The sequence below is a fragment of the Littorina saxatilis genome, linkage group LG7 (assembly GCF_037325665.1).
Source record: "Littorina saxatilis isolate snail1 linkage group LG7, US_GU_Lsax_2.0, whole genome shotgun sequence".
Lineage (NCBI taxonomy): Eukaryota > Metazoa > Mollusca > Gastropoda > Littorinimorpha > Littorinidae > Littorina > Littorina saxatilis.
In genome coordinates, this window is record NC_090251.1 from 31,500,395 (window position 1) to 31,513,232 (window position 12,838).

General features: G+C 39.9%; 1 protein-coding gene and 1 long non-coding RNA gene across 8 annotated transcripts in view; one reads left to right on the plus strand and one right to left on the minus strand.

The window, feature by feature from the left end:
• The window catches only part of LOC138971193 (uncharacterized), a 666,631-nt gene that overhangs the window by 71,800 nt on the left and 581,993 nt on the right, over positions 1–12,838 (plus strand). The window lies entirely within an intron of this gene.
• LOC138971173 (epidermal growth factor receptor kinase substrate 8-like) overlaps positions 1–12,838 on the minus strand; it is a 137,275-nt gene that overhangs the window by 45,932 nt on the left and 78,505 nt on the right. For 5 of the 7 annotated variants that reach the window (XR_011457187.1, XM_070343811.1, XM_070343809.1 and 2 more), the window contains 3 exons: positions 11,782–11,876; positions 10,581–10,756; positions 3,277–3,348 (listed from right to left, as the gene is read on the minus strand). Coding sequence is in view for 6 of the 7 variants with exons in the window: in XM_070343811.1 (XP_070199912.1) it covers positions 3,277–3,348; positions 10,581–10,756; positions 11,782–11,876 (343 nt within the window). In the remaining variant the exon portion in view is untranslated. The remainder of the gene's footprint in view (positions 1–3,276; positions 3,349–10,580; positions 10,757–11,781; positions 11,877–12,838) is intronic. The other 2 variants (XM_070343815.1, XM_070343810.1) reach the window with 1 other exon arrangement.

A 12,838-nucleotide genomic window follows, 5' to 3' on the forward strand; every position in this document is an offset into this window, starting at 1 on the left:
CACATCAAAGCAACAGAGAAGAGTATTGGAGGGGAGATAACGCTGGTTATTTATACATCAAAGATGGCCGAAAACATGAGGTGAAACCTTGCTTCGCATCGTTGGATAAATTGTCGAAGCTTCGGTCTCCGTAATTAGGTGATGAATTTGTCGGTAAAAATGTGCTACTGGTAGTTTGAAGCCTTATCTACATGGCTGTGGACTTAGTTTGGCTGGATTACATCTCCACCGCTCAGAAAGTGCTCCGACAACTACATAGCGAGTTGGCTTTTTTCGCCCGACGACGCCATTGACGAGTTGACGCTCGCCGACTCTTCTCCCCGATCTGACATGGGCATCTCGGAAGGAAATAGGAACGCACCTTTACCATCCTTCAACTTGAAGTCATTTGTTGGCAAGTTGAACGTTTTAGTGAGCTAATAATATTAATATTATCTGAAAAAAACGCAACTTGTGTCCAGTTTTTGGATACTTTATCAACTGTTTCCAAACGTAAACAAACAGAATGTTACTGTCAAAAAGAGGTCAGCTAGGTGTGTTGATAATGGAGACTCAGTATTTAATTCTGCTAACTTATTCAGTTATGTTTTTGCTTCCAGCATACAGGTGAAGATTCATCTTCAGTTTGACACAGTAACTGAAGCTTAAATTGATGTTGGCTTTGAGAAATTTGAGGATATTTTATGTCACGTGACCTGCCGATTTCGTCTGTTGGAACTTGGACTTAGACTTTTGGAGTGTTTTCATCAACTTTTTCAGAACCATGACATTTGGTTACTGTCTCTTTTCTGTGGTTTCAGTGTGTAAAAAAGGCACATTTTCCTAGTTTCTATTTGCAATTGCACATTTAAAAATGAAGTTGTTGGAAAATTTCGAAAACATTTGCAGAAATTTGTTGATTGAAACTAAAACTGTACAACTACAAGTATTTTGTAAAACAAAAAAGTTCGCATGTTTTTCAGGCTCCAGCAAAAATGTGCACCTTTGGTTTAAACAATGTTTTATTAAATCAAACATGATACAAAAATACAACGATAAACAATAGGGACACGAACTCAAGCAAACGCTTATATATATTACGCGCCCTACGTTGTAGGAAAATAACGCAAATATGATGTCGGACAAGCATTACTTATCAATTGTTGAACTATCTACAAGAAGAGCATAGTTAAAGTAAATCAGAAAGAATAAGAAAAAGCTAGCAGGAGGATGAGGGGGGAGGGTGGAGGAGGGAGGAGAAAACGGTAGGTACATATAAAAGATAAAGTTGGCAGCGCATACAAATAAGAATATATACATAGTACATTACAAACCATAGTCCTGTGGCAAGTAAGCAGTAGCTCGCTAAATATATATACATTTGAAAAATGCATATAAAATAAGGTTTGTTGGCATGAATATGGGTACTGAGTCAAATCAACATAAAGGACCAGATTCATGGATAAACGATTGGACACTTTCAAAAACAAGCTTGTTGGTGCAAAGAGAAAGGTTTTCGCTACCATTTAACAATATTTCAACATGTCTGTAATTAACAGGAAGTGTGTTTATTGTAGACAGGCGAGCATCTACGTACAAAGGACAATGTGTCAAATAATGGTCAGCTGTTTCAATCGGGTAGCCGCAAGCGCACTGTGGGTTTCCCTGTAGGTGGCGTTTACACAGGTCAGAATTCAAATTACTCATGTTTAGGCGCATTCTGCAGTGGTAAATCTCTTCCAGTCTTTTACCACAGTAATAATAGGCAGGTACGTTATAATCAGGAGTAGATAAATAGCGTTTGAAATCGCTGATTGAGTTAGTTGTTTTGATGTTGTCTGGCAAGGTGTTCCACAGGACAGTAGTAGATGGTATAAAAAGATCGACGGTATAATTCAGTTTTGCACTTGGGGACTCTTCTTTCTAATGGTCTTCTATGATGGTAGGGGTTAACATCAGAAGTTAAAGGTGGCAAGAGATCTGATAAGTAATGAGGGCATTTGCCATATATGGCATATACCATCTTGTAATATATAATGTGCACCTTTGAAATGCTTTAAGTCAAGTTATGTGGTCTTCTAGCAATGTATGCTGATTAGTGAACTGTCGGGCCAAAAAAAGTTGTCTGTTTCCGGTAACATGATCCCAAAAAATAAAGTAGGTAGGTAAGCTTTTTTTTTTTTTGGCGGAGGTTTGAAACGTCTGTGATTATCAAAAAGTGAAGACAAATTCCTTGTGAACTAACAAATGAGCCCAACTAGGGGCAAAGACCCATTTCAGGGTCATATTTGGCCTTTGGCATATAGCAAAAACAACCCAACATATTTATTTTTTTATTTATTTTTTTGGTCATGGCCAAAAAATGTTTAGGGTCGGCAGTGGCTTTGTAAGTATGTGCAAATTAAGGCTCTCATTGAGGTGATTCCATTGATATCAAATACATTTCTGTAGCATAATTAGAAGCAAAGTTATTGCAATTTAAAGGTCGCGACCCTCTCGTCATCAAATGTGCATCGTATTGTGATGAAGAAAAGTGCTATTTTTAAAAGGATTTTCAATTTTGACACGAGAATTGTGGCTGCAAGAGGGTATTGTGATAGCTGGAAAAAAATGGAGTCCATCTATATGTTCTGAAGTGTAAGTTAAAGTTAAATTAATAACCCTTTGGCTCTAATTATTGAATTCTCATGCTTCTAAAGTCAGGTGTTTGTGCAACGGCGTTTTTGTGCGTAAAAACGCGCAAAATTAAAAAGATTAAAAAATTCATAACACAGCTTCTAATAATCCTTCAGAAAAAATAAAGGTATCACTGGAATCAGAATAAAAAGTTACATCTGACTGTGACATTTTTGGAAGCATAGGCATTAATCTAAAAAACACCTTTTGGATACTAGTGTCAAAACATTTGTTCTGACATACAGACAGTACTAGCACAGCAAATCAAAACCTCAGCGTTGAGGGAAAAATACGGGGATTTTGCTTTGTTGTTTGTGATGCTGCTAGTGCTATGTATAGTATTTACCGTCACATCTTATATGCAAATTAATTTATCACTGATGTTGAGTAAATTACGAGTTAACTGAGTAAAGCTAAAAGCAATGGATTAATTGAGCTGTTAGGAAGATTACATTCTTATTAGATAAAGAGTATATTTATGTGACACACAGGCTTTTTTTCATCCCACTTTTTAAGTTTTTTTCTTTTCCAAAGCACCCAGATTACAGATTAGCAGAGCTGTACGTGTTTTTCAAAAAAATTAAGCACATTAGTGGGGTTCCATCAGGTCAACTTTAATACCTCATCAAGGCTACGACTTTCATTTGATTTCATTTCACCATGTTTGTTTCTGGACCGGACAGCATCAAAAGCCTTTATTAGAAAAAACAAAAACAACAATAGCGAATGCAAACTACAATAAATATGTTTTACATTGAATAAACAAACTGATTAATTTTATTTCAAAACAAGTTCAACACATGCCACATGAAAATACAGGAGCAATTAATCAACGCAAAACTACTACATGTACATGCATAAACAAATATTCTAGCACTGATCCATTATTTACCTCCATTTGATGAAATAGGAAAGTTTACTGACTGACTGACTATTAGGGTTTAACGTCCTCTTAGACCAACTGGTCTATATTGGGACAGGTATTGATAATACGCTGAAGATACATGTATGTGATAATTTAATTCGAACAAGCCCGCTGTGGCTGTCTTCTTCGACACACCAGCATTGGGTTTGTCTCGTCAAAGTATCGAAATACGATCATGATAATCAGAGACGAGAGATGATGCATGCGTGTCTTCGTGTTTTTCAAGCCCTGAGACTTTCGCTGTGAACGTGGGATCTTTTTCGTGCGCATGTGCGCACACGGGGGTGTTCGGACACCGAAGAGAGTCTGCACAAAGTTGACTCTGAGAAATAAATCTCTCGCCGAACGTGGGGATCGAACCCACGCTGATAGCGACCAACTGGCTACAAAGTTTGCTCTGAGTATGGTCACAATTAAAGCCAAACATTTGTTAACAAAATGTTTGAGCAAAGTTCATTGCTTTTGTGTGTGTGCCTGTTTTTTTTTTAGTCATTTTTACATTTAGTCAAGTTTTGACTAAATGTTTTAACATAGAGGGGGAATCGAGACGAGGGTTGTGGTGTATGTGTCTGTGTGTGTGTGTGTGTGTATGTCTATGTGTGTGTGTGGAGCGATTCAGAGTAAACTAATGGACCGATCTTCATGAATTTTACACAAGAGTTCCTGGGTATGATATCCCCAGACGTTTTTTTCATTTTTTGGATAAAATAATATCTTTGATGACGTCATATCCGGCTTTTTGTAAAAGTTGAGGCGGCACTGTCACACCCTCATTTTTCAATAAAATTGATAGAAAGTTTAGCCAAGCAATCTTCGACGAAGGCCGGACTTTGGTATTGCATTTCAGCTTGGAGGCTTAAAAATTAATTAATAACTTTGGTCATTCAAAATCTGAAAATTGTAATTAAAATCATTTTTTATAAAACGATCCAAAATTACGTTCATCTTATTCTTCATCATTTTCTGATTCCAAAAACATATAAATATGTTATATTCGGATTAAAAACAAGATCTGAAAATTAAAAATATAAAAATCATGATTAAAATAAAATTTCCGAAATCGATTTAAAAACAATTTCATCTTATTCCTTGTCGGTTCCTGATTCCAAAAACATATAGATATGATATGTTTGGATTAACAAGAAGAGCAAACGCTCGATCGAGTCACTTTCGCAGTTCTGAATATTATATGAGGCATCAGATGGACAGGAAGAAATTGCTATTCACAACACAATACAGATGTAAATAATTTGATGTAAAGAATAATCCTATAAAGTTTGAATCAAATCCGATGAATAGTTTCAGAGATATGATATTTCAATTTTTTTCCTTCAAGACATACCTGTGACCTTGAAAAAGGTCAAAGGTCACCAAAGCAGACGTCAAAGTGTAGAGGTCACTGGGAGTCACGTTCACATAAAATTTGAGCCCGGTCACTTTTATAGTTTCCGAGAAAAGCCCAACGTTAAGTTGTGTGTTGCCGAACAGAAAAGGCTAGTTATCTCCCTTGTTTTTCTGATAACGTTCGTAAAAGGCTACAGATGTAAATACTTTGATGTAAAGAATAATCCTACAAAGTTTCAATCACATCCGATGAACTTTGTCAAAGATATAAAATGTCTAATTTTTCCTTTGACGCTGACCTGTGACCTTGAAAAAGGTCAAAGGTCAACGAAACCATCGTTAAAGTGTAGAGGTCATTGGAGGTCACGACTAAACAAAATATGAGCCGGATCGCTTTGATAGTTTCCGAGAAAAGTCCAACGTTAAGGTGGTGTCTACGGACGGCCGGCCGGCCGGCCGGACAGACTAACACTGACCGATTACATAGAGTCACTTTTTCTCAAGTGACTCAAAAACACGCTCAGAAGGTTAAAACGAAGAGAGGTACAGAAAAGCGTGGTATGCAGCACAGCGCGACCATTACCGCACTATTCTGGCTTGTCGATTTCACTGCCTTTGCCACGAGCGGTGGACTGACGAAACAATGAGTTATGCGGTTTTGGTGAAAAAATGCAGTGCGTTCAGTTTCATTCTGTGAGTTCCACAGCTTGACTAAATGTAGTAATTTCACCTTACGCGACTTGTTTTTCAATAAAAATCAACAAGCACACGTACACAACAATGTTCAGAAGAATTTTGCCATAGAGCACTATATGGCTCAAAGTGCCTGAGATCTCTACAGTGTGAACTTTGTCAGTTTTGAAATTCCGCCAATCCCTTTCATCACAGGGTTGAAAAAGTACGACATATATATGTCACTAGAGGAATACCCGGCGAAGCCGGGGTGAATCGCGAGACAGAGACAGACAGCGTGGCGGTTCACCACAATCACCTTTGATGGCGAAGTCCTGTCAAACGGGATTGAGAATTTTAAAGCTTATTTCTTAGCCCTATATTATCTGTTATGGCTTCTCAAATGCCAGAACATACAGACAGACAAAAGCCGCCAGACCCCATCACAAACAGAACTCTACAATCCACAGGTGTTGCCTACACACACACACACACACATAGACACAGACACAGAAGCCGTATATATCTATCTATATATATATACGACTAGTGTCTGTGTGTCTGTCTGTCTGTCTGTCTGTCTGTCTGTGTGTCTGTGCGCGATGCGCGGCCAAGGTTCTCGATGGATCTGTTTCAAATTTGGTGATCATATTCAGGTACACCCAGGACACAACCTGGTCGATGAGATATTTCAACACGTGCTCTCAGCGCGCAGCGCTGTGCGCACTGAACCGATTTTGGGTTTTTTGGTCTGGATCCACTACCAGTAACTCTTCCTTATCTTCTCCAGTGTTTTCAGCCGCGATTATCTCCCTTCCTCCGTGTGGCGCCAATCCATATTCCCGTTACTACGTTACTATTTTTAGAAGGTCACTGCACGTTACTATTTTTAGAAGGTCTCCAGTGTTTTGCGCGTTTATCTCCTTTCCTTCGTGCGCCGGCAAAGCCGGCGTTTGCCGGGTCCCAGACGCAGCCTGGTATTCGGCTGAGACTACTTCTTCCCGGTACCCGGCGAAGCGGATAATCATCTAGTATATAAATATATAGATAGATGACAGTGGATTTTTCGATAAATAGATTCGACCTTTGCACTTTTACAGTGAGGACAACTTACGGGTACATGCAAGGAAAGCCCACAACTTCTAAGGCGAACAACTCTGCAGAGTCTGCTGTGAAGGGCGACGGTAGTCTCCCTGTCACACTCGACCCCCTTTGAATGAACTTAGGTCCCTCCCAGGTGGAATGGGAACAGCACGAAAATGATTCAGTGGCCTGAACATTTCATGTCGAGTCCCATCGCTGTCGACGACGCCAAATGTAACCGAGTGCCAAAACACCACAATCACCTTTGAAGGCGAAGTCCACTCAAACGGGATTGAGAATAACTGTTATGGCTTCTCGAAGGAAGGCCTGAACATACAGACACACCAAAGCCGCCAGACCACATCACAAACAGAACTCTACAATCCACAGGTGTTGCCCACACACACACACAAACACACACACACACAGAGAAGCCGTATATATATATATATATATATATATATATATATGTATATCTATATCTATAAATATATAGAGATAGATGACAGTGTATTTTTCGCGTGGCTATAAATTGATTCGACCTTTTCACTTTTACAGTAAGGACAACTTACGGGTACATGCAAGGAAAGCCCACAACTTCTAAGGCGAACAACTCTGCAGAGTCTGCTGTGAAGGGCGACGGTAGTCTGCCTGTCACACTCGACCCCCTTTGAATGAACTTAGGTCCCTCCCAGGTGGAATGGGAACAGCACGAAAATGATTCAGTGGCCTGAACATTTCATGTCGAGTTCCATCGCTGTCGACGACGCCAAATGTAACCGAGTGCCAAAACACCACAATCACCTTTGAAGGCGAAGTCCACTCAAACGGGATTGAGAATAACTGTTATGGCTTCTCGAAGGAAGGCCTGAACATACAGACACACCAAAGCCGCCAGACCACATCACAAACAGAACTCTACAATCCACAGGTGTTGCCCACACACACACACAAACACACACACACACACACAGAAGCCGTATATATATATATATATATATATGTATATCTATATCTATAAATATATAGAGATAGATGACAGTGTATTTTTCGCGTGGCTATAAATTGATTCGACCTTTTCACTTTTACAGTAAGGACAACTTACGGGTGCAATCGTGACATTCTAAAAATAGTAACGTAGTAACGGGAATATGGATTGACGCCACACGAAGGAAGGGAGATAAACGCTGAAAACACTGGAGAAGATAAGGAAGAGTTGCTGGGAATGGATCCAGAGAAAAACCAAAATCGGTTCAGCGCTGCGCACTGAGAGCACGTATTGAAATATCTCATCGATGAGGTTGTGTCCGGGGTGTAGCTGAATACGGACTCCAAATTTGAAAAAGATCCACCGAGAACTTTGATCGTGCATCGCGGACACACACACACACACACACACACATAGACAGACACAAGTCGTATATAGATGTATAATAATTGAATGCGCTAAAAGCTGCGGAGATCAAATTTAACATGAAAATAAATATCACATCCAGACTCCAAAAAAGGAAAGGTTATTGAAATACAAAACAAAACATTATTATTCTTACTTTACAAATTAATGTTAATCTGTCGTATTCAATGTTCTATTCATCAGTCAGTCTATCTTGTTTTTTTGAGTCTATGATTTTAGAACGATAGTTTATAATCTATTTCAGATTTGCTTTTTGTCATCTTACACTAGGGTATTGCATCAAATGACTTTGTATCTATATAATTGGAACATGTTTATGTAGAAGAAAAAATTGAGGACTAGCTAGCTAGACTGTGACATAACCATTATGGCTATACTCTTCTTCATCCATCCATCCATCCATCCATCCATCCCCCCCCCCCCCCTTTACTTAAAAAGTGGATAAAACTGCATGCTACGATAGCTGCTACACTTTCTCACTGCCACCTTTGATAACGGAGACACAGCTACAACCAAACTGACACAACGACCTGTACGCCCTCCGTTAAGTCAACATCATTAAAGTAGCGCTACTGGAGCTACCGAGGAATGTAGTCACTTTACCATATCCTTCATATGCTTCGCTCGCTGCTGTTTCTTTCTTCGCTCTGTTTCGGAAAACATCTAAACACACAGGGTATAATCCGCTGCCCACAAATTCACAGAAACAAGTCCTCAAACAAGGGCTGCTGTCCAAAGGCTTGTGCAAACAGAATCCAGAGCACTGCATCCCCGGCACAATAAGCTGACTGCACTGAGCTGCACCCGTCAGTTGACAAACACATTTTCATCCAATTGTCAACCGCAGTTTCAACACCTGAGGGCTTTTCGCAGCTATGCTCCGACTCTAATGCAGCCAAATCTGCGCATAATTTTGTAGGGTGTTGGCTCTGGACAGCACAGGGCTTATAAACACTTCCACAGCCTTCCTCAAATATCCGAGTTAAAATTCACACAGTGATCAAAGTTGGAGATGTTGAATACACTGCCTTCTCATTTTGTAAAGATGAGTTAAACTCTGCAAACTTGAAGTACATTCAGAACTTTTGGAGCTCATTTGGAGCACTTAAACCCACAACACTCTTCGTGTTTAAAAAGCTTGTCACGTGCGGAATGGCTGTCAGACACCACAATTTTGACGCATCAACAGGACATTATTCGAACTGATAAAGCATCAGCAAATCCATCTACATCCCATTTGTCAGGTGAAAACAGACATGCTCTGATGACTGCAGTACGCTAGTGTCCCCCCCCCCCCCAAAAAAAAAAAAAAAAAAAAAGGGGGGGGGGGGGGGGGGGGGCACACTGCTTCTTTGCCTAAGGGGTGGGACGTACATCTTCACTGTCGCCAAAACCAACACAGGCTTTTCTCATACAAATCTCCTTGTCACCAAACCAGCACCCTCTCTCAAAAGATGGGTCCACAGATGAATCCAGTTATCACCCATCCAACAATGTTCTCACCAAGATGCTGTGCTTTCTTTTGATAAAACGACACACAGCAGTCAAAAAGATAATAAAACTCTTCCTGTGCTAATTACTGTTTTTTGTTTCTAACCCAGTGACTGCCTGGTGAGTGACTAATGGGAGCAGAAAGTGACATTAAAATGTATACTTCCACCTACTTCATAAAGAGTGCGGTGTTGCTGACACTGGACAGACTACAACATGATTTAAATAGCTTCTTCATTCTCAGCAGGAGGTCGAGCACGACAGCTAAACCTCCTTAGCGGCAACGCCTTTTATTCATTAATCGTTATTTTTTCTTCTCTAAATCATCTAAAGTCGGGGTAACACCTGGGAACATATGCCCCTTATGGTTTAACCGTGAGGGCATTAAACAACATTTATCATCATCACAGCTATTCCTTGTTGCTGTAGTTTGTAATGCAAAGGGGGCAATGTAAAAAGATAATAGGTGTTGGGACAAGCTAGCATCTATATTCCACTGGCACAGAAAAGGAGTTCAAAAAGTACTATTTTAACTATAAGGGCATTCCAGTATTGTTAAGCATGCGGTTTACATACTACGATGGCATGCACATGAGCATGCATCAAAAGCCAATTCCTTTAGGGTTACAGTTGTTTGTAAGAGTACCACAGAAGACTGGCTGATTCATTCAGAAACGAGAGCATCTTGCAGTAGCATAAATTCAGAAGTTTATCTGAAGACTAACATACACAAAGCAATAACAGTACTTTTTGTCCTTTTTTCAGGAATCTTAGGTTCACATAAAGTAAAAACAGACAGGCAAACAAACAGAAGGATGATAGACCGGATGGATGGACATGCATGTAGTTCACATACTACCATGGCATGCATGTAGTTCACATACTACCATGGCATGCATGAGCACCAAGAGCCAATGGATGGATTTGATGATCTTACTGAAATAAACAAGCACAAATATTTTAAAGAAACATAATGATCAAAGTTGAAAAACGTACCACATCACGTTCCAGCAGCTCGTTGCTCCCAACCTCGTCTTCGCGCTCTCTGTAGGGGAGGTAAGAGGGGCGGGCCATCATGCTGGTGCGCTGAGCGCCCCCTAGGAAATTGCCGCCATTGTTGAACTGACTGGCGCCATACTGACTAACGTTGAACTGGCTATACTGGCGTTGTTCTGAAACAAATCAACAGAAAATAGTGACAGGGATGCCAAGATTCCATCAAACTCAGACTAATACAAAGTGACAAACAGATTGTCTTGACTTTTACCCCCAAAAGTCTTCATCTTATTTGAATCCGCTGAACCTTATAACTCAGAATTCAATCAATCAATCAATATGAGGCTTATATCGCGCGTATTCCGTGGGTACAGTTCTAAGCGCAGGGATTTTTTATTTTTTTAATATTTTTTATGCAATTTATATCGCGCACATATTCAAGGCGCAGGGATTTATTTATGCCGTGTGAGATGGATTTTTTTTACACAATACATCACGCATTCACATCGGCCAGCAGATCGCAGCCATTTCGGCGCATATCCTACTTTTCACGGGCTATTATTCCAAGTCACACGGGTATTTTGGTGGACATTTTTATCTATGCCTATACAATTTTGCCAGGAAAGACCCTTTTGTCAATCGTGGGATCTTTAACGTGCACACCCCAATGTAGTGTACACGAAGGGACCTCGGTTTTTCGTCTCATCCGAAAGACTAGCACTTGAACCCACCACCTAGGTTAGGAAAGGGGGGAGAAAATTGCTAACGCCCTGACCCAGGGTCGAACTTGCAACCTCTCGCTTCCGAGCGCAAGTGCGTTACCACTCGGCCACCTAGTCCAGCCCAGAATTAAAGCATATTTAGTACATTAAGCAGCCTTTTAGTAGAAACCTAAATTTCATCTTTAAAAAAGACATTGTTCCGTCTTAAAACATTAAGACCTGTGTCAAAACTATCAGTCCTTCGACTGCATCATAGCTAAAGGTCAGACCATTTATGCCTCACATAAAAAAAAGTATGTATACTGCCAGTGACCGAAGACCCTGCAGGCCTCAGAGAACAACTCTGCAAAACTGTTATATTCAGAGATGTTGTGCATTTCCAAGTAGACAAAATGACACGCGAAAAGTATGGGCACTGCTGATCTGCCATTATCATTAAATCAAGGATGTACAATTAAGATAGAGAAATCGTAACTTACCGATAGTTTCTCTGAAACCCCCGAAGTCGTAGGGGTCTCTGCCGGTCCCAGGGGGCTCTGGGGCAGGGCCTGACGGAGGCGGCGGGATTTTGTACCTGCAAAAACAGAAGCAATTTTATCATGAAATTTTTTTTAATTTTGTAAGTCTTTATTGACAGCTTAAGACATAAGTGATAAACACTGCTATCAAAATTGTCAGCAGATTTCACAGGTTTTCAGTTAAGACTTTATGCACATACAAGTGGAAGGGGGTGGGGGAAAACAGAAAGGGTGGGGGGGGGGGGGGGGCGGGGAGGAAGGGAACAGTCTTTTGGCACTGTGTATCATATATGTCTACAGTAACTCGTCAGAGATATAGAAACCAGTAATCAAGTGATCTATTAAACTGTGAAGTCAATATATACACACATGAAAAAAAACACCCCATCAGAACACAATTGACAACTCAGATAAAAACAGATTTCAATGAGGTAACATCACAATAAAGAAATGAACAAGAAATATTTGAGAGAAAAAAAACAGCAGCAAAGAACCCTCTCATCTCTAGTCAACTCACTGATAATCAAATAAACAAACACTCAAACAAACACAATAAAGTATCACAGCAGACTGAACTTTCAGAGAGAAAAAAACAGAAACAACAAAAACAAAACAAAAAACAGTCCCTTTAACTCCCCAAACAGCCAATCAAATCATACATTAAACCCATCAAGTAACAAGTAACTGTCAGTAAAACGGAAAGAAAAAGAAACTATAATACAAAACTGGTAAAAATGTTAGTAACTATACCACTTCAGGCTCACTTACAAAAATAGTCATTATTTGTAGAAGATTATCTGCAAAGATGTTTACAGACAAAACTTTATACACAAAGAATGTGAGATACCAGAACCAAAATAAAACACCTGTGACAAGGACATGCACAGATATAGACACACACTACAATACATGTATGTACACACACAACTCACACAGAGCAAGGAAAATGGGGGGGAGAGAGAGAGAGAAAGAGAGAGAAAGAGAGAGATAGAGAAAGAGAGAGAGATAGAGAGAGAAA